This window comes from Raphanus sativus, chromosome 4, assembly GCF_000801105.2.
Source record: "Raphanus sativus cultivar WK10039 chromosome 4, ASM80110v3, whole genome shotgun sequence".
In the NCBI taxonomy this organism is placed as follows: domain Eukaryota; kingdom Viridiplantae; phylum Streptophyta; class Magnoliopsida; order Brassicales; family Brassicaceae; genus Raphanus; species Raphanus sativus.
The window spans coordinates 34,397,199-34,421,121 of NC_079514.1; the positions used below are offsets into that span (position 1 = coordinate 34,397,199).

The 23,923-nt window shown below is 33.9% G+C and overlaps 6 protein-coding genes across 6 annotated transcripts; 3 read left to right on the forward strand and 3 right to left on the reverse strand.

Annotated features, from left to right (window-relative positions):
* Nucleotides 1–1,490: 1,490 nt before the first annotated feature.
* LOC130511320 (putative FBD-associated F-box protein At5g56410) lies at nucleotides 1,491–1,865 on the reverse strand. Its single transcript, XM_057008247.1, has one exon. The coding sequence runs from the start codon at nucleotides 1,863–1,865 to the stop codon at nucleotides 1,491–1,493; it is 375 nt and encodes a 124-aa protein (XP_056864227.1).
* Nucleotides 1,866–2,212: 347 nt separating this feature from the next.
* On the forward strand, nucleotides 2,213–3,744 carry LOC108849193 (40S ribosomal protein SA). The gene is made up of 5 exons (XM_018622716.2): nucleotides 2,213–2,422; nucleotides 2,575–2,837; nucleotides 2,926–3,123; nucleotides 3,210–3,423; nucleotides 3,511–3,744. Exons 1-5 carry the CDS (start codon nucleotides 2,293–2,295, stop codon nucleotides 3,582–3,584), a joined length of 879 nt encoding a protein of 292 aa, XP_018478218.2. The 5' UTR covers nucleotides 2,213–2,292; the 3' UTR covers nucleotides 3,585–3,744.
* An 18-nt stretch (nucleotides 3,745–3,762) lies between these two features.
* On the reverse strand, nucleotides 3,763–6,816 carry LOC108848860 (U-box domain-containing protein 35). The gene is made up of 7 exons (XM_018622316.2): nucleotides 6,600–6,816; nucleotides 6,410–6,504; nucleotides 6,004–6,331; nucleotides 5,820–5,934; nucleotides 5,438–5,735; nucleotides 5,253–5,354; nucleotides 3,763–5,182 (listed from the first exon to the last, which is right to left on the reverse strand). Exons 1-7 carry the CDS (start codon nucleotides 6,814–6,816, stop codon nucleotides 4,046–4,048), a joined length of 2,292 nt encoding a protein of 763 aa, XP_018477818.2. The 3' UTR covers nucleotides 3,763–4,045.
* Nucleotides 6,817–8,239: 1,423 nt separating this feature from the next.
* Nucleotides 8,240–9,811, forward strand: LOC108848863 (AIG2-like protein D). Its single transcript, XM_057008248.1, has 6 exons — nucleotides 8,240–8,254; nucleotides 8,694–8,941; nucleotides 9,012–9,084; nucleotides 9,157–9,249; nucleotides 9,342–9,425; nucleotides 9,519–9,811. The coding sequence occupies exons 1-6, from the start codon at nucleotides 8,240–8,242 to the stop codon at nucleotides 9,606–9,608; spliced, it is 603 nt and encodes a 200-aa protein (XP_056864228.1). The 3' UTR covers nucleotides 9,609–9,811.
* A 321-nt stretch (nucleotides 9,812–10,132) lies between these two features.
* Nucleotides 10,133–10,997, forward strand: LOC108848864 (uncharacterized). The gene is made up of 3 exons (XM_018622319.2): nucleotides 10,133–10,442; nucleotides 10,506–10,643; nucleotides 10,739–10,997. Exons 1-3 carry the CDS (start codon nucleotides 10,269–10,271, stop codon nucleotides 10,823–10,825), a joined length of 399 nt encoding a protein of 132 aa, XP_018477821.1. The 5' UTR covers nucleotides 10,133–10,268; the 3' UTR covers nucleotides 10,826–10,997.
* Nucleotides 10,998–12,445: 1,448 nt separating this feature from the next.
* LOC108848861 (protein SMALL AUXIN UP-REGULATED RNA 9) lies at nucleotides 12,446–13,465 on the reverse strand. Its single transcript, XM_018622317.2, has one exon. It carries the CDS (start codon nucleotides 13,258–13,260, stop codon nucleotides 12,724–12,726), a length of 537 nt encoding a protein of 178 aa, XP_018477819.1. The 5' UTR covers nucleotides 13,261–13,465; the 3' UTR covers nucleotides 12,446–12,723.
* Between the last annotated feature and the right edge of the window lie 10,458 nt (nucleotides 13,466–23,923).

Below are 23,923 nucleotides of genomic sequence, written 5' to 3' on the forward strand. Positions count from 1 at the left end.
AATAGTAGACGCTAAAGATCAACAAAAGTATAGCCTTTGTAGTTTCGTTTATGCATTAACAAACAATCGATGCAATAGCAAACCCAAAGCACTTCCTCTACTCTCAGGATCACTTGCAAAACACGTTTCTAGAAAATCCCTTGCATCTGACGGCACACACTCTGGAATCTCAGGCGCTTCTCCACTCAACAAAACAGACACAAGATCACGTGACTCAACCTCTTACCATGGCTCACCCGCATACATCTCCAAAACTACGCACATATAAAAATGAAAAACGAACCACAAAAAAGGAACCAGAGAAAAGAACATATACAAAATGAAAAAACCAACCAGAAAAAGAACCAAAACATTAAAAAAGGTTTGGAAGCAAAGACATGAAAGATACGAGTGGATGGCTAATGTCAGCATATTTTTCAATGAATCCAATCCAATAGACTAATATAACACATGAGAATCCGTGTGGATGGCTAATTGTCTGCATTGTTTTTCTCCTTTTTTATTAAATATTTATTTGGTCCTCATCCCATAATATTTTCCATAATATTTTGCATTATTTTGTTTCAAGATTATTATTTTCTACATTATATTTTGCATTAGTTTGTTTCAAGATTATTATTTTCTACATTTCATGTAATTTTGTGGCAGTTATTTTAAATTTCAAGAGATGTTGTAAATACCAAAATAGCTCAATGCGTATTTTTTATTATTACATTATATAATTTCATAACCTATAACCATTTGAAGCTTTTTAAAATGTTAAGATACAAATTTTTTTTTTCTCTCTTAAAAATTCATCACAATTGAAAACAATTATCAATTATCTGACCATTTTAATTTTATTGAAATATTTTTCTCGCTTTTGATTGAATCCGATTGATTTTTTTCTTTTCTTTTTCGACAAAAATCCAATATATTTACAATTTATAAAACAGCCAATATATTTAGAATCCGGTCATTTTTAGTTATATAATTGAAATTTGGTGTAAACAACATAATTATATTTACCCCCAATTTAACATACAAAAAAATTTACACAAAAATATATCTTTTACAAATATCGATCCATTAAATCCCGCCCGTAGGGCGGGCCTATCCTAGTAATATTATAGAGATTAGCAGAAAACTAAACAAATAACTCTACAAGAAACTTGATGGTGAAAGTTAGTTAGATATCAAAACTGAAATGGGGATGCATCACACACACACACACACTGTAATCAGGCTCAGAATTGTGCTCCGGAGGGAAAGCACGTCGATGGTGAACGTCTCGACATTGTCATCGCTACAGCTGTGAACAACCAGGTTTTCAAGAACAGGGGAGCTGGATATAAGCCTAACGAAAGACTCCTCATCAGCATACTTAACAGCTCGAAGGCGCAATGTCCTAAGAGATTTCAAGCTAACCCGACGAGGAACATCCAAGAAAATAACCTTGTGGAGCTCCAAGGTCTCGAGTGTTTCGCATCTAAACAAACTACTCGGCAGTCTTATAAACCGATGGCATCGGTGAAGCTTATCTTCAGATCACGCACGAAACGATCGACTGCGACTCTAACCCATAGATAAATCTCCGAATCATCGATGCATCCAGAAGCTTTGGTGAGGTGAAAACTTTCTATAACTGGTGACTTGTGTAACAGCAAAGTCCCGGAGACAGCATGTGACGGCAAGACTATGAAATCAATCTCATTGATGTCCACGGTATCAATCCATTGGTCTTCTAAACTGAGTCTTGGCACCATTGTCCAAAGCGACAACCATCGTTTCGACAAAACGCTCGTAGCCACGGCGACTTTGGTCGTTGGAGCAAATGAAAGTATCTTGATGAGCAAGTCATCAGTCAACTCACCAAAGCTGTCCATATAAATAATCTCAACCAAAAAGAGAACTCAAAACCTTACCTATTTTTTTTGCTTCAAAGTTTTTTTTACGTCTCGTCAACACCAACAAAGACGGAAAGGTTGAGACTTTTAGACTTGAACTTGACCTAGAAACAACAAGAATACGAAAAAATTTTGAGATCTCGAGAAGTCCCAAATTGTTTTTCTTTTTGTTTTTTTTTTGGCTGTGACAAAAAGTAAAAAAAAAAAAAGTTAACCGCGGTCTTTTATATAGATTTACATTTACGGGATGACTCAGGGGCAAAACGGACATTAAACAAATTAGGGTTTCTGGTCGTCGAGATATTATTAGCGTTGAAGTTTTAAAGACTCTTCTTCCTCAAGACTTAGACGCCGCTCGTGATCTAAAGTTACTCCCCGGAGAAAAGAAGAAGAGAGTAACACAAAAATGGCGAGTAACATACAGCTCTCCCAGAAGGAATCTGACATCAAAATGATGTGTGCCGCTGAGGTTCACCTCGGTACCAAAAACTGCAATTACCAAATGGAGCGTTACGTCTTCAAGCGTCGCAACGATGGTAAAAAAATCTTCTGATTTAGACTTTGTAACATCTGATTTAGACTTGTAGTTTACTGTGTGTCTTATAGTGGTTACTATGACACAACACAATGCTCTTTCTTCTGTTTGTTTATGATTTTTTTTTCTCTAATGTTTTGTTGTTGTTGTCAGGTATATATATCTTCAACCTTGGGAAGACATGGGAGAAGTTGCAGATGGCTGCTAGGGTTATTGTTGCTATTGAGAACCCACAAGACATTATTGTTCAGTCTGCTAGACCTTATGGACAGAGAGCTGTTCTCAAATTTGCTCAGTACACTGGTGCTAACGCCATTGCTGGAAGACACACTCCTGGTACTTTCACCAATCAGATGCAGACTTCCTTCAGTGAGCCTAGGTTGCTCATTCTTACTGACCCTAGGACTGACCATCAGGTAAAGTTTATTGAGTTCTAATAGTAACTGATTAGTTATTGTCTTGATATGTTAATGTCTTTTTGTGTGTGTGTGTGTGTGGTTGCAGCCAATCAAGGAAGGTGCTTTGGGAAACATCCCAATCATTGCTTTCTGTGACACAGACTCTCCAATGAGATTTGTCGACATTGGGATCCCTGCTAACAACAAGGGAAAGCACAGCATTGGTTGTCTTTTCTGGCTTCTTGCTCGCATGGTTCTTCAGATGCGTGGAACCATCCGTCCTGCACAAAAGTGGGATGTCATGGTGAGAGAGGACTAATATCATTTGGTTACATGAAGTAGATAATATGTTATGGTTATTCACATTTGGTTTGTTTTTGTGTTGGACAGGTGGACCTGTTCTTTTACAGAGAGCCCGAGGAGGCTAAGCAATCTGAAGACGAAGAAGCTGCACCTCTGGCAGATTTTGGACTCCCTGCACCTGAGTATGGAGCTGCCGGTGGAGAATGGACCACTGCTCAGATTCCTGATGCTTCGTGGACAGGAGATGCTCAGCAGCCAATCAGTGCTGCTCCTGCAGCTGGTTCTTGGAATGATGCCAGTGGTAAGTTGTCTGAAAAAATCTAAGTTTTTAGTTTCTGCTTCGTTTAATCAGAATCTGATGTCTATTTTAAATTGTTTTTTTTTTCAGCTGCTCCAGGTGCAGATGGATGGGACACAGCTGTGCCACCTCCAGCAGCAGTTCCAGCTGCTGGTTGGGATTAATTTTTTTGGTCATGTTTGAGATTCAAGAGTTGTAGCTTCTTGTTTTCTTTTCAAATTGTTTCTCATTAAGACCCTTTAGATATCAATTTTGTGGCTTTTCTTGTTGCTTTGAACTGAGTTTCAACTAAATTATCTCTAATGGCATCTGAGTTTTTACAAAGATTCTCTACATTATGTTTTTTAGATCAATAAGAGCTTATGATCTTTTAATATATGGGTTAACTTAGATTACAAGAATGATTGTACAGTTTTGAAACACTTTTATCTACAAGTGAAAGAAACTCTACTGCATCTCCTTATACTACGAACATGCAAGTTCTTGAGTTTCCCATTTTCATAAGCATATTTTAAAACATTTTTTATCTACATTAGTTAAAAACTGTAAACCTCCAAGTTATATATCTCAGTCCTGTAAGATTGCCTCTTCTTGTGTGTAGAGAGGCTTGGAGAATGGTACGGTGCTATTGAGAGACTAGCTCAGATTCATCAGCGAGTGTTCTTAATCTGTTGAGCTCTGGCAATATAACTTTAGCAAGATCAGGTCTGTCTTTCCTCCTCAACTCTGCGCATTGCAGCGCTAACTTAGCAAACTCAGAAGTGTCCTCAACTGGCCAGTCAGTAACAGCTGGATCGAGTAAATCCGACAAACTCCCTTTCTCAAGTGCTCTCTCGACATAATGAGTTAAACCCATCGGTGGTTTTGCCGTTATCAACTGCAGAAACATGATGCCGAGGGAGTAGATATCAGACTTCACACCCAACATTCCTGTCTGCTGATACTCCGGGTCGATGTAACAGAACGTCCCAGCGGTTGACGTCATGCGGTACTGTGTCACCGTGTCTGCAACCGTTGGTGGGACTAATCTCGCTAAACCAACGTCAGATATCTTGCTGACGTAGTTACGGTCTAGCAAGATGTTCCCCGGTTTGAGATCACGGTGCACCAGAGGCTCTGGTTTAGCCTGGTGCAGGAACAAGAGTCCAGTGCCTATCTCTGCAGCGATCCTGAACCTCATCTGCCACGAGAGAGCCGGGCTGTCGCCTAGTCTGAAAAGGCGGTCTTCTAAGCTCCCGTTGGCCATGAACTCGTAGACTAAACATCCACATTCAGGACAAGCTCCAAGAAGTAGAACCATGTTAGGATGCCTGATGCTGCTCAACACCTCAACCTCTTGTTGAAACTGAGATCTTCCTTGAGCTGCATCAGCACGGAGAACCTTAACAGCCACCGGAGTGTGATCGAGATAGCATTTGTAGACAGGTCCGTAGCCACCTTCTCCAATCTTGTACTTGTCAGCGAAAAACTCTGTTGCACTTTCAATCTCCTCAATGGAGTACTTCCTGTACCTTACATCAGAGTTAGCTAAAGCGGTGAGTGCCTTTGTTTTCTCCTCAGACTCCTTGAGAGCTTTCATCTCTGCGTTGACTCTCTTCTTAGACTCTAGTTCAGCTATCCTCTGAGCTGCTTCAGCTGCCTCCATAGCTGCTTTTGACCTTGCTTTCTCTTTCTCTGCGATGGCTAATGCTGCTTCCTCTGCAAGTCTCGCCTCTTCCAGTTTCCTCTCTTCTTCTAACTTCCAACGTTGAAGCTCGGTGGCCTGTGATTATTACACAACACAGTTAAGGAACAAAACTGAAAACACTTGTGTTTTGTAGAAAAACCGTTACCTTCTGTTTTGCTGTAAGTGCTTCTTTGCAAGCTGTACTGTACATTTCCATTGTCTGCTTCAGCTCCAGTTTAAGCCTCCTCATCTCAGACTCTACATCATCCTGCTTATGGTGATTGAGATTGTCACAATCTCAATAACTATAATAAGATCAAACAAATGATATATTTAAGGTATGATCTTTACCATTGCTGATGCTGATGAGAATCTTTCATTCTCAAAAGAACCAGATGAGAGATCAGTAGGTGAGTTTACATCCACTGATCTCCTTCCATAGTTGGAGGAGGACTCAAAGTTAGAACCATAGTCCATGTCAGAGAAATTAGACAGCCTAGGAGGAGTTCGGTTTGGATCATTCATGTCGTTTAGATTAGGGAACATACGGTCAATGCTCGGTCTACCGGAACTGACAAAGGATATGTCTGATTCCGGAACAGACAGGTCCCCATATGATCTCCCATACCCTCTTCTAGTAAAAGGAGATCTGTTTTCATCCAATGTAGCTTCTCAGTTCTGTGAGGTTTTAAGATGAATGCATTAAATGAAAAGACTTAAAGAGAAAATGTACCTGAATGAGTCTGATTGATCCTCCACAGACCTGCGATCCTCTACAGACCTGCGATCCTCCACAGACCTGCGATCCTCCATGGACCGGCGTTGCGACTCAAAAGACTGTCTGTCAGCTGCAGAAAGGAAAGATAAAAAGTATTAAAGGTGAAATCAACAAGTGAGAAAGAAAGATGAGTAGCAACCTCGCATGTTATTGGAAGTAGATGGCACAGGTTGAGGTGGCCTTAAGCTAGGTGGTTGAATGGGACTGCGTAGAGGAGAATTAGTGGGTGCAGAGCGAGAAGCTGATCTCATTGTCGAAATCTTTCCTTTGGATATGACATAAACCGTGCAGAAGTCAGGAGCTGTTTTGGTTATGGCAACAGGAATATCTGTAGGTTTGTTGAACCTGAGGAAGCCACCTTTGTTGGAGGAACCAACCACCAAAACCTCAATGGCGGCTTGGTTTGCGTATTCGACTAATGCTTTGGCTACATCGAAATCCTCAATCACTACATCTTGGCATTGTATCTAAGACAATTCTTCATTAGCTAACAAGAAGAAGAAAAGACACACACAGAGAAGAGGAATCTAAAACAAGAAACTCACATCTTTGCGGGTGCAGAAGCAACGGAAAGGAAGGAAGATCTCCTTGGAAGCGCCTTCTGGATCTCTGCAGACTAATGAAGAATCTTGGGTCAGCTCTGAAACAAACAAAAAAATACACAAACCATCAGAAACAGAGAGGAACTTGAAAAAGAAAACAGAGGAAAACAGAGAAAGGGTTTTATTTGTTTACTTGAAGAGGAAGCATGAAGAGAAGGGGTGTTGTTGTTTAAAGGAGAAGGTCGAAGCTTGACATGGACGAGGATAACAGATTGGCCTCTCTGCAACAAATGATCAACGGCCCATTTAAGAGCGTGTTGGCTACTTTTGTCTTTGTCTATAGCAACAGCCACAGCTCCAGTGGATCCTCCTTCCTTGATTCCCACGTTATTGTTTTTCGCCAGCCACATCTTTTTGTAGCCCTCCTTTCTCTCCTTCAAAGATTATCAAGATTCAGAAGTAGAAATCGAAAGACAGAGAGAGAGAGAGACGTTCTAATGGTCTGAAGATGATGATGTCTTAGAGACGTTGTTATGGTCTGAAGATGATGATGATGTTTTTGATTCAAAAATTATGTGCCTTTAGTTGTTTGTCTCTTCTTCTCTGAAACCTGGTGAGCTATTTTTCATTTTGTTTAATTGTGTAGGAATGCGAAATAAGAGGATGAAGAGAAAGAGAGATTCTATATAAATCTTATTGTGTTTTGTAATTTTGTTCTTCTCTCTCTCTACGAACGCTTCCCCTTCTTCTCCGCTTTTCTTTCCTATTAACTGAAATTTCGTACCATTTTACAAAAGAAAAGATAACTTGCGTAGGAAGTTTCTTTTTGTAGTTATCTAATCATTTTATTTTAGTCCAGGGTTAGTCAAGACCTAGTTAGATCTTTATTTTTTGTAACGTCTACCCAGTTAGATCATGTATGATTCCTTTATTGCTTTACATGTTAATCGGATTAAAGCGGGCTACACCTACCTGGCTACCCATTATGTTTGAAACTTGTATAGTAATTTTATCTCTACTCTGAGACTAGATGGAGCCTCCAAGAGAAGGTATCTATGTGATGTGACCACCTTTCATAGGTGGCACAAACTAAAACTTCTGAAACAATGTGGAGCATTCATTTTTGAGGGTACAACATCACACGAACACCATTATGAAGCATTTTCTCACCAATACGGAATGCATTGTTTCACGCCGGTCCTACACAGAACCTAACGAAATATTTGCTTTAAGCTCCCAATTTTTTTAGAAAAAGTTACATAGATGATAGACATATGCCCTCAATTACATAGACATAGACCTCTAATTTATAGAAAAAAAATTAATAAAAATCTTTACGAAATCATCTAGAAAATCTGAAATTTCGGGCCAGCCCTGACATCTACGCTGAGAGAGTCAAACCCTAGTCATTTAGAGTGAAGTCACAAAGGTAATACCACTAGACTAGCTTAATTTCGATGTATTTATATATATATTAGTAATATATATACGATTTTCATTTATTTTCATCAAAAAATAAAAATACAATGAATAAAATAAAAAAAATATTTCGGATATTGAGTATGATTTCAAGTAAAATTTAACTGAACTGAATGTTATCGGTTTTTTCGGATTATATATGGTTATTTTCATCAAAAATCCGAACCAACTCAAAACCGGTCGGAACCGAACCGTAAGTCTTCCAAGTATTCATTAGATATAATTTCTAAATAACCGAAATACCCGAATCCGATCGGGTCTTACCGGAACCAAACCAAATACCCGAAATCCTAGGCCTATCTATTATACAGTATATAGTTTGTAGTAACAACAGTTACAAAAGACTGTGGCGCAATGGATAAGGCGCTTGTTAAGTTAGATGGGCTTCACATTTAAAATCAATTGGTGATAAGAGGAGTGACCCATCTATCTTATATATTGTTTAAGATCCCTTCCAATACCCGATATGGGACTTATGTCCCTAATACGCCTCTTCGAGATGATGGCTCTTTGAACGTCAATCTCGGAATGTTTGGGCAAGGATCAATGGGCCGACTTTGGGCTAGATCGATGTGGATCGGGTTGGACTGTGTGGATTGCGCTCTGATACCATATTAAGCTAGATGGGCTTCATATTTAAAATCAATTGGTGATAAGAGGAGTGACTCATCTATCTTATATATTGTTTAAGATCTTTTTCAATACCCGATGTGGGACTTATGTCTCTAATAGCGCTGGCCAGCGGAACCAGAGACTTCCCATCAGTCATTTTTTTCGTTCTATCCGAAATCTTTACCCATAATATTAGTACACGGCCCAACTAATATCATCGGCCCATCTCGTAACAAAACCAAACGAACAACACTATTATGCATTGATTAGGCTGACTAAACCCGTCTATAGTCGAAGAAGGCTCTCTGGATCAAAGTCAGCGATGAGTGGTGGTACAGTGGCACTGCACAGTGTGTTCGTCTACGGCAGCCTCATGGCGGACGACGTCGTTCGCCTGCTCCTCAACCGCGTCCCTTCCACAGCCTCCGCGACCCTCCCTGATTTGTACGATCCCCTTCTCTCTTTCTCTGATCGTTGAAATCGAATCGAAACTGATGATGAATTGAATTAGCAGCCATAGATTTAGCATCAAAGGACGTGTTTACCCCGCGATTCTACCAGCTCAAGACGATAAAGTCTCTGGCAAGGTTCGAATCAAGATCGAATCATTTGCCTTGGCGATTTTCAGTTTGAAAGATTTTGTGTAATTTAAATCGCAGGTACTGTTTGGGATCACAGATGATGAACTTTACATTTTAGATGAGTTTGAAGATATCGAGTATGAAAGAGACAACGTCCATGTTTTTCTTACAGTGAGTTGTGTCGAGTTTAAAGCTCTGATTTTAATACAAGATGCGGAGCCATTATTTATGTTTTGTTTCATCCTTTTAAATTAATCCAACAGGATAGCTCAGAGAAACTGGAAACAAAGACATACATCTGGGCCAACAAAGATGATCCTGATCTCTACGGTTCATGGGATTTCGAGGTCAGCATGACTAAACTTGTTCATCATAACATTAGGTCACTTTTATGGTTCTCTGGATCATGATTTGCTGATGTATATAATTTTTTAAAAAAGGAGTGGAAGGAAGTTCACATGGAAGGTTTCTTGAAGATGACCACAGAATTTTCACAAGAGATGAAGTTCCCAGAATCATCTGAGACATGATTTGAATCAGTAGGATGAGATTCGGTATTGTTTCATCTTGAAATGGAAAACGCTGGAACTGTGTTGATATATTATTATGGGAAGGATTAATATTCTTCGTCATGAATACAATACATAGTGTGTAAGGAATAAGAGTCTTCTTTACTGTGGTGTATGGTCATCAATACTCATGCATATATGTTAGACCTTTGATTGTTTGATTATGCTTGTTAGGAAGGGCTAATAAATTTCTCGGATTGTTTGAAGATCAAAACCAGTATGTTATCCGGCTTTGGTAGATCAGGTCCAGATGAAGTAAAACAAGATTGGCATTTGAGTGAAGAGTGTTTTCCTTTGTGACTAAAATGAGAACTAAAACAAAAGATAATATATTTGATTTTGTTAGTTACAAACTTGCGGCAATGACTAGAAAACATCATCTAGAGACATTTTGTTAGCTTAGGTTTATCTAAAGGAAAAAATAAAAGCTTGTGGGTGATACATGCTGAGGCAGATTTCATCAGGAGAAAGACTTGAGATCATCAGATGGACTCGATCAGCTGGAGAGTTACTAATGGGCCTTATCTTGACCCATAATCGGCCCATTAATTGCTGCACCCCAGAACTTGTGTCGACAGAATCAAATCAACCAACGGCCACCGAAGTTGGAAGATAAGCAAAATGGCGACTTGGATAACCTTACATCCTCCTTATCTACGCTTCTTCATGCCATCATCGTCATCATCATCATCGGCGTTGTTGCCTGATTCATCCTCGTGGCGTCGACATCACCGTTCTCTGTATAAGCCATTTCGATGTGCTCCACTTCAACAACAAGAACGCCAGCTCGAGCAGGTACCAACAACTCAACAATTGCTATGATCTGACATTTGATTTGACTGATTTTGTTTCGTGAAGGGAGGCGAAGAAGGTGTGATAATGTGTGAGGAGTGTGAGGGGAAAGGATGGTTGCTCTGCGATTTCTGTAAAGGGCAGAAAACTAATGTTAAATCTGAGAACAATCGAATCTATCGTCGCTGTCCCACTTGTAGAGCTGTAAGTACTCATTAGTAGTTCCATTACAATGCCCTAACTTGTGATTGAAGCTATTAAACTGGTTCTTCTCTGATTAGTGAAGCTGTGGTTAACAGGTGGGATATGTGTTGTGCAAAAGATGTAAAGTGTTCAAGTGTGTCACGTTTCCTAATCCAGAAGACGGCGAGGAGCTTTTGTTCTAAGCTCTCTCTTTAATTCAGTGACCCTTTTTGAGTTTCACTTTCAGGTTCCTTTCCTTTTTTCCCATTTCTTGTTATATATATATATATAACTCCAATTTAGCCATTTGTATAAAGCACATTTTGTAATTGTTATAACATTAATCTGATAAGTGATTGAATTACCTTCTTCACTCATCTTTATGTTGACTTTTGTACCTTGATTTTGTCTTCAGTAGATATTTTATATGCATTCATTGAAAACTATCAGTCATGGACGTACACTCCATCAGTTTTTGTGATTCCAAGGCATATGGTTGTTCTAGTTAATTTTTTTTTTTTATAGAATCTGTAACTATTCCATCTGTTGTTATGTATAACTTACTCTTCTTCTTATTCTTACTCACCAAGCTCAAATATCCGGTTTATCTTATTCTTCTTATTATCCATATGTTTTATTGTTAAACAGTAATCTGATAAGTGACTGCATTGCCTTCTTCACTCATCTTTATCTTCTTCATGTGTGAAGCTGGTTTTTTTGAACCTCTCCCTGTTGATTTTTTTTTTTTTTGTCTTCAATGTGTCTCTGTAATTACAATGGCTTAAAAAAATGGGATTTCCTTGTCGGTTAGCTTGAAAACTATCAACGGTTTTTTATGATTCCAAGGCATATGGTTTGTTCTTTGTTTATCTGTTTCTTGATCTTGCTGTCTTTTTTTTTTCTTATAAAGAATCTGCAATTATTCTTTCTCTCCAAGTATCTTATCTCATTATCTTGTCCATCATGTTCAGGAGATCAGCGCGCATGTATTACGCTAATATAGTTTAGAGTTTTTGATGGTATTATACATATGTCATGTGGCCTTTTCTGAATTAACGGATCTCGAAATCTCCATGTTTATGTTTTGACTTTCACAATCATTAGTTTACATATGATTCCATGAAACGTTTCTTGAATACCTGATTGGTTAATTGGATAGTCATATCAGTCCTTTTTGATTTGCCGTACTCTTTCGAGATGGAAGGTATATGTGCATGCATGTGAACACAATAATGGAGCTACTTAGTTTACATAAGAATGTTCATGTGATTCTGTTATTTACCTTATTATAGCTTTTAGTGTCCGTAAGACTAGCTTAAGATACCGTACCTTTTTCATTTAATATAGTTTAACAACCACATTCCAGTTGGTGATTAGTAGTACAGTTCCGTAATAATGACTTTTATTACATTATTTTATTGATTTTTAGTATGATTACACTATTGATTAGTCTATTGCTTTTTAATCTATGATTAGTTATGACATAATTGCAACTTCTATTCACATGGTTGTTCCGGAAAGAACGCAAAATGCAGAAACATGAACCATTCCCCTTTTTTGTCTCTTATTATTTCTTAATCAAGATATCATTTTGGAATCTTGTGAATTTGATTTCTGCTCATAGTTAAATAAAAGGACAGAAATGCAGATGTTTGATCTCCTTCAGTTTCATTAGGGTCTATCCGCTAAGATCATATATGATACTAGAAACTAATAGACATTCAAATTCTTTGGTAACATCATAAAAGTTTGTGTCATGAGACTCATGACCCATGAACTTGCGTGCATGACATGTTTCTACTTTGTTTAAAAAGTTTATATGGTATTATAAACTGTATATAGTATTATATTAGTTCTTGTGTACAAGATTACACCAAAAACTTAAAACAGAGTAGAGAAACCAGGAATAGAGGTTCTCATTTCAGTTACAATGATCCGTTTGTACATGGAAATAAGCAGAAATGACAAACCTCTCAGAAGTTACATAACCACACAAATCCAAATCCCTAGAGAAAAAGTGGGATGATGGAAATAAGCAGAATGGCTCAAGTCAACAAGAGAGGAAGAAGACACAGAAGCAAAGCATTATTAACGAAGGAAACTATCTGCACATTGGGCTGTGAGGTTGGTGTGAAGGAGTCGGAGGGCAACCAGATGGATGCCCATATCTCGTCTTGTCATCAGCTGCTGTGTTGAATTTACAATCCTGTTTAGCCGTTGTTGTCGTCACCAGGTACCCTTCGTTCTTGTCCTCCATTATCTTCAACATGCTCTCGAAAACAGCAACTTCGCAAGGAATCCTCAAGACACCGGCTTGTTGAAACCCAAACTCTTCTTCTGCTTCGCGCAGAAGAACATGGAAAGCTTGGTGGCTAAGGTATTCCGTTGGTATTGTGTACCTCTTCTTCTCTAAGCCGACCGAGACAGCTAGATACCCTTTAGGCACGGCTGTTGCGTCTGTAAATGATAGTGTCCTCTTCAGGAACTTGATGCCCTTGCTTCCTCCGCCATTGCTATTGTTGTCGTCCTTGTTGTTGGCTGTTGTTGATGCATGTGCTTGTTTCCGCCATTTCTTGAGGATCTGTTGAAGCTTAACGATCTCTCTGATCTTGTTGGAGTTGGACTTCTTAGCTTCCATGGCGGAGACAGAAAGGCAGAAACACACAAAATGGGTTATGTGCTCTGTTTTGTTTTATGTGATGGTTTGGTGTCTCTTTCTCTTTTCTACGTGTGTAGTGATGAGGGATATATAGAGGTGTGTGTCCTTCAACTTCTGATTTAATTTATTGCAGAATTAAAATGTTGATTATCTTTCTTTATTTTTGAAGTTAAACTATTGAGCTAATCACATTCTTGAGGTTTATCATTATTTATCTAAACCAGCTTATGTTGAGAAAAAGTTTTACGATGATTGTATGCATGTGCCGGTGGTTAATTAGCGGGGAAGTAGTTAACATGACGCTATAATAAAGGTAGTGTAATAAGTATTTGATTTTTCAAAAAAAAAAAAGTATTTGATATTTCAACTCCATAAGATTATTTTGTAATTAGAAAACAAACAAAAACGTATGTCTAAAAAAAAAGAAAACCGTATGTACCGTAGTACAATACGATAACGGTTCGTGTAGGGAGGAATACATGCTATTATGGTTAGGCCATGTTTATCGCAAGGTTCTTAAAATGGAACTCTTACCGTAATATAAGAACTGTTTATTAAATATTATTTAAAAGACGGTTTCTAATTTTTTTAAATATTATTTAAGAAACGGTGCTTAATTTTTTTAATTAAAAATTAAAAACAGTTTTTATATTATGTTAAAAACTTCATCCTAATAATCCTGCAATAAACATGTCTTTACGCTGCATGTGATTTTGTGTGATACGTTTAAAAAGTTGGGCGATTCTCGTAGATAAATTATGTTCAAGTTTTTATTACAAAAAAATTAGAAAAAAAGTAACCAAAATATTTCATTTAATAGGTAAAAAACACTTGTTCCATAGATATATAAATATAAACTAAAAAAATATTAGTGTTTCAGATTATATGTTTTCATATTCGAATTTTTTTATAATTTCTACTTTTTGAATTTTTTTTAAATTTTTATTTTTTGAAAATTTTCCTTTTGAAATTCTAAATATTTTTTTGAAACTATTTTTACAATTTCATTTTCAAATTTTAATATTTATTTTTTGTTTTATAAAATTTAAACCTCAATCCCAGATCTCCACCTTTTAACTCTAAGCACTAAGTTATAAATTTCTCTAAAAAGTTTCTTATGATCATTCTTGAAAGTTCATTTGGTTGAATGATAAATACTCTTACTCTTTTTTTTATAATAAATGTCATTCTAAATTTTTTTTTTGTTACAGAATAAATATCCTTTTAGAATTTCAATTCAAATTATATTTATTTTCAGCTGAAAATTAATTACAAACTGCATTGATTTTATAAATAATTTTATTATCTCAAATACTATTGGTTAAATAGATATAACTAATAACAAATTGTATATACATTTTAATCATTTTATTAATCTGTGAAAAATGTCAAAATGACACATTTTATTAATATGTTTTATAAATAATGAATGAATTATTTATTATTTTCTTCACAGTTAGCAAGTCAGCTTGATAAAGGAGACACATTGAACTTTCTAATATCCTTGTTGATATATATATATATATATATATATATTTTTTTTTTTAGGTTTGGAATATATGTAAATTGAAACTAATCTCCAACAGAAAGTGGAACCACAGATGGACTTTTTCTCTGAATATTCAAATAATACATAAATTATGATCTCATATATGTGTAAATGTAATCACACATATAGAACCCGAGGTTTTAGCTTCCCAAAAGCCGTCTTACCACTATATATATTTCTTTGTTAGATCTGCTTGGTTATCTTTTTGTTTTATTTCTGCAGCAAGCCAATGTATTAGAAGATTCAATAGTAAGTTTTTTTTTTTTTGAAACACAACTTCTATTAAACTTAACTTCAAAGATTACAAGGACAGGAGGGAATTAGGCATCCTCTTGAAGGTAAATCATACACTAAAATAGAAAATGAGATCAAACAAGATAAGTCTTCATATGAAGTTGACAGCGAATTCAAAACAAAGTTTGAATGCGTCGAAGAAGCTACAACAAAGTCGGATAACTGAGAAATAGTCACAAATGACGTTGAGGAACAACCCTCACCAATGAGAAAAAACAAAGTAGTCTCGATTGCACCTTCTGGCCCCGTACAGACCGCTACGCAAGGTAACAAATAGGTGAGTAAGTTGAAACGAGGACTCAGTAGATAATCCGAGAGAGCATCTCCGTTCATAGAAGAAAGGCATGATTGTGAAATACTCTCCTCATTTGAGGAGGATGGCGAAACCCATACCAGAGTTGGTGAATCCACATAGAAATTCTTCAAAAAAGTGATATTGCAATAATCTCATCTTGTACATCCCGAAGAACCCTTCGTACATTTTAAAAATAATCAAAGAAACCATACCCGTAGCCATATATCGAATGTTTTGGTGTGAAAATCTGGGCTTTAGATCTTGATAATTGGCTCAGCAGCTTCATAAAAGGAATTGGGCCAGGCCCACTTAGTCATAGATCTCTTCGGTTCCAAAGCAAACGCCAGCAAAGTGGGAGACATGGTGGTGGATCTAAATTGAAGGTCGGAGATGGTGCAGCAGACGTCGACTGAGAAATAAACGGTACTCACCGGTGGAGAGACGAGCTCACCGGAGTAGGCTGAGTGACCATGGAACCCGGATGTAGAGAAAGATGTTTGGTGAAGACATGCAGATCCGCCATTAAGGGAGGGGCACACAAGGGGATATGGCAGCTCACTAGTAGGCGAGGAAAGTGAATATCTTCCGATGAGATTCAGATCTGGGCTTGAGTTGCCTTGCACTCTGGCGCCGTACAAGTGGAATGGAGCCACACGAGGTAGTTTTGCTGTCTCACTTCCCGGAGACAGAAAGTGAGGGCTTGAGCGTTGAGATCTTAGCTCCATGAGAAGTTGAAGAGTGCGACTAAGGTCGACGGTATAGCTTTCCCGTCGACAACCAGAGTGAAGTTCACCGGAAAACGTTTCCGTGAACTTGAGAACAACGGTGGCGAGAGAATCCTCTCGATTCATCGCTGGGGAACAGACCGAACAAGTAGGAAGAACCGCCGGGAGGACTACGGTGAAGACGAGGAACCGAAGCTCACGTCTCTGACAAAGGCTCCGTCGGGTATCCCTTTCTTCGGTTTGCAAAAAGCTATGAATCCGTAGCATCTGAAATCTGAAGTGAACAACGAGCAGTGAGATGAATGTAGAAGACGACATCGACGAGAAAGGCTAGCGCCGGCGAGAAAACTCGTCGCCGGCGCCGGAAAGCATTGAAACTCGGCGTATCTCGAGCCTCGTGCCTGGGAGCTTTAGGGCGAACTCGTTTCAATAGTAAGTTTAGATACAGAATTTTAAACAAATTTTATAGAAGTTTGAATAAAATGAAGACGTTTTCTGATATATATTACTTCCACGAATTCTATAGAAAAGGATATTTAACGATAGTTTGAGTAGCCACACCATTTACAACAACCTAAATGATTGAAACTAATGAATAATCAAGAAATTCATAAGCTAACTAAGTTGTTAAAACCAGCTGGCTTTGTATTCCGGATCTTCTATACGTGCCACATTAACGACCTTTATGATTGTTGTATGATTAATAGTGAATGATTATTCAACAATATAATAGGGAATTTGCTAAATACGATTCAAAACTTGATTTTAAATGCAAAAGTATTTACAAACTTGAATCAAATGTAAAACTAACATAAAAACCTTGTAAAATTATATCGAGTCCCTTGTCACAAACTAACCTAAAAATCTTGTGAAATTACATCCAGTCCCTTGCCACATTAACTCCAGAAAATCTTCTGAAATACTGTAAATCGTCTGGACAACGTTCACAGAAGTCTTCTGGTATAACTGATCTTTAAATTTTTTAATAAATTTTACAAAAAATAGTTTGATAAGTGAAAAATTAAAATCATGTAATTATAAACAGTTGTAAGTGATATAAATTAAGATATAATAAAATTGAATTGTTTTCAACATAGATGAGGAAAAGTAGTGGTCATGATATTTTTTGGTTTAGGGTTTGACAACGTATGTTGCAGTATTATATGTATTCTTAGGGTTAGATTTTGAAAAACTTAAATGCTTTTTTGAAAAGTTAATTTTTTAATCTATATGTGTTTTGTTCAGCGTATAGTAAACATTTTTAAGTTTAATTTGATTTTATAAAGTGTTTATTTAGTTAATTTAATTTAAGAGTTATATTTAAGGTCTAGACAACTTCTAATAGTATTAAATTAGACAACTCATAGGAAAGTTGTCCTAATATTTCTGCCTAAAATTTTAATAAAATTTTTATTTTCTCGCTTAAACAAATTATTTTCCGGATAAATTTTTTTCTCAAAAACATTAAACTAAAAATATGAAAATATGTTTTTTTTAATTTATTCTAGACGATTTAGACGGAAGTCTACCGACAAACAACTTATACGAAAGTCATCCACGGTAAGCAAGGTTTGACCATAGTCTCGGAATAAAACCTTGGACGACTTACATAGAAGTTGTCGGGCGGAAGACTTGAAACGACTTAAATAAAAAAAGGTTTGGCCAAAGTTGTCTAGAATAAATTAAATATTTAAGCTTTATTTTTCAATTGCAAAACTAACTTGAAACGATTTACATGGAAGTCGTCTACTTATATTAAAATATTGATTTTTTTTAATTTTCTACCGGGACTTATGCGTAAGTTGTTCTGGAAAAGTCAAATTTCTGACACAATCTGGTCAAATACAAAACTAACATGTTTATCCTAAACGATTTACAGGGAAGTTGTCTCTGGTTTTCTCGAGATTTTCTTTACAAACAAAAATGGACGATTTCTATATAAGTCGTCTCGAGAAATGTCAATTACAAAACTAATCTCTGCATTGACTAGAAGACTTTAATGTAAGTTTTCTAAGTCTTCTGACGAACAGATCTGAAAAAAGGATCATAGTTTCAACGAGTGAGATAACTTGTTTAGCATACAAAAGTCTTCTCCAAACACCCAGAAGCTCAAACAACAGTGACCTACCAAGAATCGTAAGCTTGAATAGCTCTATGAACCATAAAAAATTTAGAATCAAAATCTTGAGTTTTTTTGGATGAATATGGAGAGAAAGTGAAATAGATGTTGTTTTTAGCTTATAAAAATTAAGAAAGAAATAGTGTAAATTGATTTTAGGTGCATTATGAGCTTCAAATTGGTTATTCATGGTGGTTGGTGTATTGATGGCAATGACAACCTTGTAAATATTCGAAGATGGTGAAGTTGAGAGAGTAAAAATGATATTTTATATTTTTGAAAAAAAGAAAAAAAAATTAGTGATATTTTCGTAAATAATCTGAACTTGTATGGTGAATAGGGTAAATAATTTTTTTTAAAAAATCATCGATTAGTTTTGTGTTTGACTTTAAATTTTGAGTCAATTTTACAAATAGCCAATAAAATACTATGAAAAATCAGAAAATATAGTTCGATCTTTTCTTGTTACTTTAACGGGCGTTACAATTATAAAAGTGATGAACTTACCAATGGTATGGAGTGGTTACTGCAATTACAGTATAAGATGAGACGAGAGTTCTTTAAAAGATTTGTAGGCTGTTCAGTAATTTGGGGTTTTCACTCTATTTTGGAGTAGAATATGGATTGGGAATCAAGATACTCTTATACAATACATTTTATTTACTTTACTTTTATTGTTCACATGTTATTAATTTTTTTGATGTTTTGCTTTTGGTTTTGTTTTAATTTTGTAATTTGATTTCAGTATTTATATTAAACATTTTAATATTTATTAATTTTCGTTTTGTTATATAGTACTAATATATATCTAATAATAATGTTTGTTATTAAATTTTTATCTGTGCTTTAAAACGCGAGACTAATTTTTATTTAAAATTTTATTTATTGAAAATTAGAAATCTTATACATATTTATATTTTATGAAAACATTTGTTTTTAAAGTATATATAATAAAAATAAAATTTACATGAACATAATTTTATGAAAATAAGATACTTCATTTATATAACTTGCCTCGAATCAATTTTATTTATATTTTAAAACTTTAAATTATAGTACAATTTTTTTATATTGGTAAAAAATATTATATTATTATATTATAGTATTGTATTTTAAATTATATATAATAGAATTAAACTTTACATGAATATAATTTTTATGAAAATAAGATAATTCATTTATATAACCCACCTCGTATTATTATACAAATTAACTATTGTCATTCAATCCATCTTATACTTGATAAATATGATAAATTATTTTTAATATTTTAATGTAATATATATATATTAAATTATGAAATTATTTATTAGTTTACATATGGTACTTTAATATTTGTTTTAATAAGTTGAAATGTGTTGTAAAATTCATGAATATATCATTCTGTTATTTTATAATTTATAAAAGAGTTAATAAATGGATTAAGTTACTTTATATTTATTACTTGGTGTAGTAATTTAATTATGAATATAAATTATGTATATAGAAATATTATAGAAATTTTATTTCTCATTATATAAATGAAAAATCAATTATTATTTGTTTTTAATTATAGTTAAAATAAATTATGAATTTTATTATTTAAGACTAAATATTAAAATAAAATTTTATTTTTATTTTAAATTAATGATATTATTAAATGTAATCTTAAAAAGGATACTTAAAATATATTTTAAATATATTATTTTGAAAATATTAAAATAATTGGTTAGATATAGTATATATTTAATAATAAATATTTTAGTCGTAAGAGAATAAATAGGAAATTAAATAAATGTAATGGTTCAAGATAAACTATTCTCAAGGGGATAAATATTATTTTTGTTTTGGTCGTATTGATATTATATTAGACTTGTGCTTTATTATATATATCAACATGCTAAAAACGAAATGTTATCAAATGATGTTTGATTATCACATAAAATATGATAAGATATAATTTTTTTATAGTAGTTTAGAAAACGTATTTCTAAATAATATCACACAAAATTTGATTGGAGATAAAACTTTTCGTATTATGAAAAACATATTAACAATAATATAAAACATAATATAATTTGTTGTACTATACATGTTAAATTGTATATTGTGATATTATATTCATCTTATTGTCACTAATTCTATTAATGTACTATTCATATAATATATAAAGCCTCGCAAACTAATCTAGACATAAATATTTTTTATAATATAAAAGTAGTATATTACTCTTCACAAAAACAAAACATGATCATAGATGGTATTAGGCGATTTTAAATGGATTATTTAGTTAGTCTATTTTACGTTTCCTATATATTTTGAAATTTTGATGGTACACAAATAATTTTAATGAAACTTTCTTAATATACATATATCAATACTAAAAAATTAATTAAGTTAATATTAGGTGATACTTAGTTTTTGTTTCCTGTTTTGTTGCTTCATTATTAATCAATCAGTTAGTAATATATATTTTCCTAATATATAGCTCATTTATAAATACTATTAAATGATAATGTCACACTTATAATATTAAATAACATTAAATTCACCATTAATGTAGTGGGGTAGATTTAGAAAATATTTGTTTGTTTAGTTTAGATAAATGCACATAAATATTGTTAAAACAAAAGTGTACCTCAAAAGATCTTCTGTTCTAATAGTATAAATTTATTTTAAAAAGAAGAATAGCAAAGAGTACGAGGCTTTAGTTGTGGTATGGCATTGGCTATTGCCGTCTTTTGATAGAAGAAGCATTTGATACTTTGTTTCTTTTGTAAATAGTAAAATTGCATTAAAAATTGACAAAAGTTTGCACTTTAAATTTTAGAGCTCAACCACTAACACTTTAAACAATAAAATTTATTTTAATCTAATCTATTAAAACTGAAGTACAAATAGTAATTACCCCAGATTTTTCCACAAAATTTACATCTTCGTGCCACTGCCATTACAACACAATCGTTTTATATATTTTGTATTGATTCAATATTAATTATTTTATTTAGATTTTGACAAGAATACGCTTAACGAAACGATCTCAACCTTGAGTGTTGCAGTGAGAAAAAAAAAGCACACGAACAGAATCCGATCATAGGGGAGTCTCGAGAGAGAGGGGAAACATACTTCCTCGATATCATGTTTATCTTTTTTTTTTTTTTGCTAAATAATCATGTTTATCTTCTGCACCCCTCTCCTCCATCTCTCTGCTGTCTCGCTTTCACTTTCGTCCTTCCTCTGCTTTGATTCCAATCATAATACTCACTATTATATATTTCCATGGCCCTTATCTAATAACGTTAAAGAAGGAAGCTTGGTTGATTTACATCACTATCATCCCCGTAGTTACCGGTGTTGTTATTTCCAGTGGGGGTAGATACATTATTTATCGATTCCTTTCTGATAACCACATGAAGGCTACTACCACTTAGATCTCTTCGCCAACTCCATCCCTTCTTTCAAGTTCCATCTCCCTCTCTCTTTTCCTTTATCTTCAGCCTTTAATTTCACATCTTTTTCTGAAAGTCAAAGTCTTTGCTAGGTTATGTGAATTGTTTTTGTTCATGGGTCTGGTCAAAGCTTTGATTTTTGTGTTCAAAACCATGTACTTTATCCGTTAATTGATCTGAATGATCATGTATTCATTGGTTTAGACCTCATGTTGTAGTTTATGCAAGTCTCTTTAAAACAATATTCCTCATATTAATGGATATAAAAACATAAGCTTCCAGTGTTCTAAAGCTGCTTCCTTTTTGCAGGAAGCCAACAAAGAGCGATTCAACGTTCTAGATGCTCCTGTTCGAGCTGATATTGGAATCAATACTTGGAAATCACGTTTGCCTAAAATTTAGGGGAATTTTCAAAAATACCATTTTCAAGGTACCATTATTCATCTTTACCACCACTAAAGACACATTTTCAAAAATACCTTATTTATTAAAATGGTAAAAACTCTTATATCTTTGTATTTATATGCTTTTCAAAATTCTAATCCCAAATTCTAAATACTAAACCTCCAATTCTAAACTCTAAACCCAAAATCTTCAACTCTAAACCCTAAATCCTAAACTATATACCCTAAATTCAATATCCTAAACCCTAAACCCTAAAGTCTAAACTATAAACCCTAAATCCTCAACTCTAAACCCTAAATCCTCAACTCTAAACCCTAAACTATATACCTTAAACCCTAAAACATTAAATCTAAACCCTAAATCCTAAACCTTCAATTCTAAACCCTTTATTAAAAGTAGTGGTAAAAGTGGTTAGTGTAAACATGAAAAGTGGTACTATGAAAATGGTATTTTTGGCAATTTCTCTAAAATTTATCGTAAAATATCCTGATTTTTATGATGATTAAGCCAAACAAGGAATGTGTAGTTAATAATTCAAAACTGTATATGCCTATATCCATTATTTCGAATCACAACTAACAAAATATTTACTTACTATCTATAATTTAAAATTATTATTTATCTAAAATAATCATAAAAAATTAAATTTAAATTTATTTATATCAAAAACTGATTCAAAATATACATATTTTCAAAAATATTTTTTTTTATTAAAATATTTTCCAATAACCATTATTAAAAACTATTTTCAATATATACAAGAAAAATACAATGCAAAGTCAAATTTCATATACCAACTTAAATTATGATTTTTATAATTCACATTGAAATTTTAAAATATAATATATGTGATTAATTATATGAAAGTAAGTATAAAATACTATTAATTATATATTTGTTATATTTTTAAACGAAAAAATAGATTGTGAATTAGCGCTGGGTTTTCGGGTAGACATTTGTATTTGGTTCGGGTCTATTTGGATTTTGGATTTCCGTGATCAAAGATTTCAGTCCATTCGGATATTTCTAAATTTTGATTCGAATTCGATTCAGATTTTTTTGGGTTCGGATAACCCACTTAAATTATTTTTAAAATTCATTATATACTTTAAATTTCTCAAAATATATAAACAAAATAATACATATAAATTTAAATAACATATATTAGAATACCTAAACTTAACATATAAATTGGTTTGATTTAAATATTTGGGTAGAGAATCAATAATTATTTTAAATCTTTTTGATATTTTGAGTATACTTAAACTATTTCAAATATTTACATTTGACAATTTATATATATATATTCAATTATTTAAACCAATTTAAAAGTATCATATATATTCTGTATTTTTTTTTATTAAATCTTAAAAATAATATATATAAGTATATTTTTTTTTTCAAATACATTCGGGTATCCGAAATACTTCGGTCGGATCAGATTTAGTTTCAGTTATCTAAATACCAAAATTTTGAATAATTTGGATATTTATCAATTTTGGTTCGGGTTGGTACTTCTTTTTAGATCGGGATCGGTTTGATTTTTTGAATTTGGATTTTTTGTCCAATTTTAATATTTACATGAAAAATAAATAGCAATATATTTTATAAAAAAAATACACCCGCACAGGCGTGTGAGTCAAAATCTAGTAATATATTAAACATCAAAACTAACTTACTTGTTGTATACGCCAAAACTGTGTCTGGTTACTGTTCATTATCAGACTAAAACCAGTGACGTGGGATTTATTTAAAAAAAAAATTAAAAAAAAAAATTTGATAAAAACTTGATATAAATTCTAAAATTGATACATATTCAGGAAAAGT

Bases quoted from the DNA above. Each gene is read 5' to 3' on its own strand.
- LOC130511320 (XM_057008247.1), bottom strand. From the start codon at position 1,865: ATGGACAGCTTTGGTGAGTTGACTGATGACTTGCTCATCAAGATACTT.
- LOC108849193 (XM_018622716.2), top strand. From the start codon at position 2,293: ATGGCGAGTAACATACAGCTCTCCCAGAAGGAATCTGACATCAAAATG. The intron at 2,838-2,925 runs GTAAAGTTTATT...GTGTGGTTGCAG, and splicing joins ACCCTAGGACTGACCATCAG to CCAATCAAGGAAGGTGCTTT. The intron at 3,124-3,209 runs GTGAGAGAGGAC...TGTGTTGGACAG, and splicing joins CACAAAAGTGGGATGTCATG to GTGGACCTGTTCTTTTACAG.
- LOC108848860 (XM_018622316.2), bottom strand. From the start codon at position 6,816: ATGTGGCTGGCGAAAAACAATAACGTGGGAATCAAGGAAGGAGGATCC. The intron at 6,505-6,599 runs GTAAACAAATAA...TGTTTGTTTCAG, and splicing joins TCTTCATGCTTCCTCTTCAA to AGCTGACCCAAGATTCTTCA. The intron at 6,332-6,409 runs GTGAGTTTCTTG...GAATTGTCTTAG, and splicing joins GCTTCTGCACCCGCAAAGAT to ATACAATGCCAAGATGTAGT.
- LOC108848863 (XM_057008248.1), top strand. The intron at 8,942-9,011 runs GTACGATCCCCT...TTGAATTAGCAG, and splicing joins TCCGCGACCCTCCCTGATTT to CCATAGATTTAGCATCAAAG. The intron at 9,085-9,156 runs GTTCGAATCAAG...TTTAAATCGCAG, and splicing joins ACGATAAAGTCTCTGGCAAG to GTACTGTTTGGGATCACAGA.
- LOC108848864 (XM_018622319.2), top strand. From the start codon at position 10,269: ATGGCGACTTGGATAACCTTACATCCTCCTTATCTACGCTTCTTCATG. The intron at 10,443-10,505 runs GTACCAACAACT...TGTTTCGTGAAG, and splicing joins AAGAACGCCAGCTCGAGCAG to GGAGGCGAAGAAGGTGTGAT. The intron at 10,644-10,738 runs GTAAGTACTCAT...TGTGGTTAACAG, and splicing joins GCTGTCCCACTTGTAGAGCT to GTGGGATATGTGTTGTGCAA.
- LOC108848861 (XM_018622317.2), bottom strand. From the start codon at position 13,260: ATGGAAGCTAAGAAGTCCAACTCCAACAAGATCAGAGAGATCGTTAAG.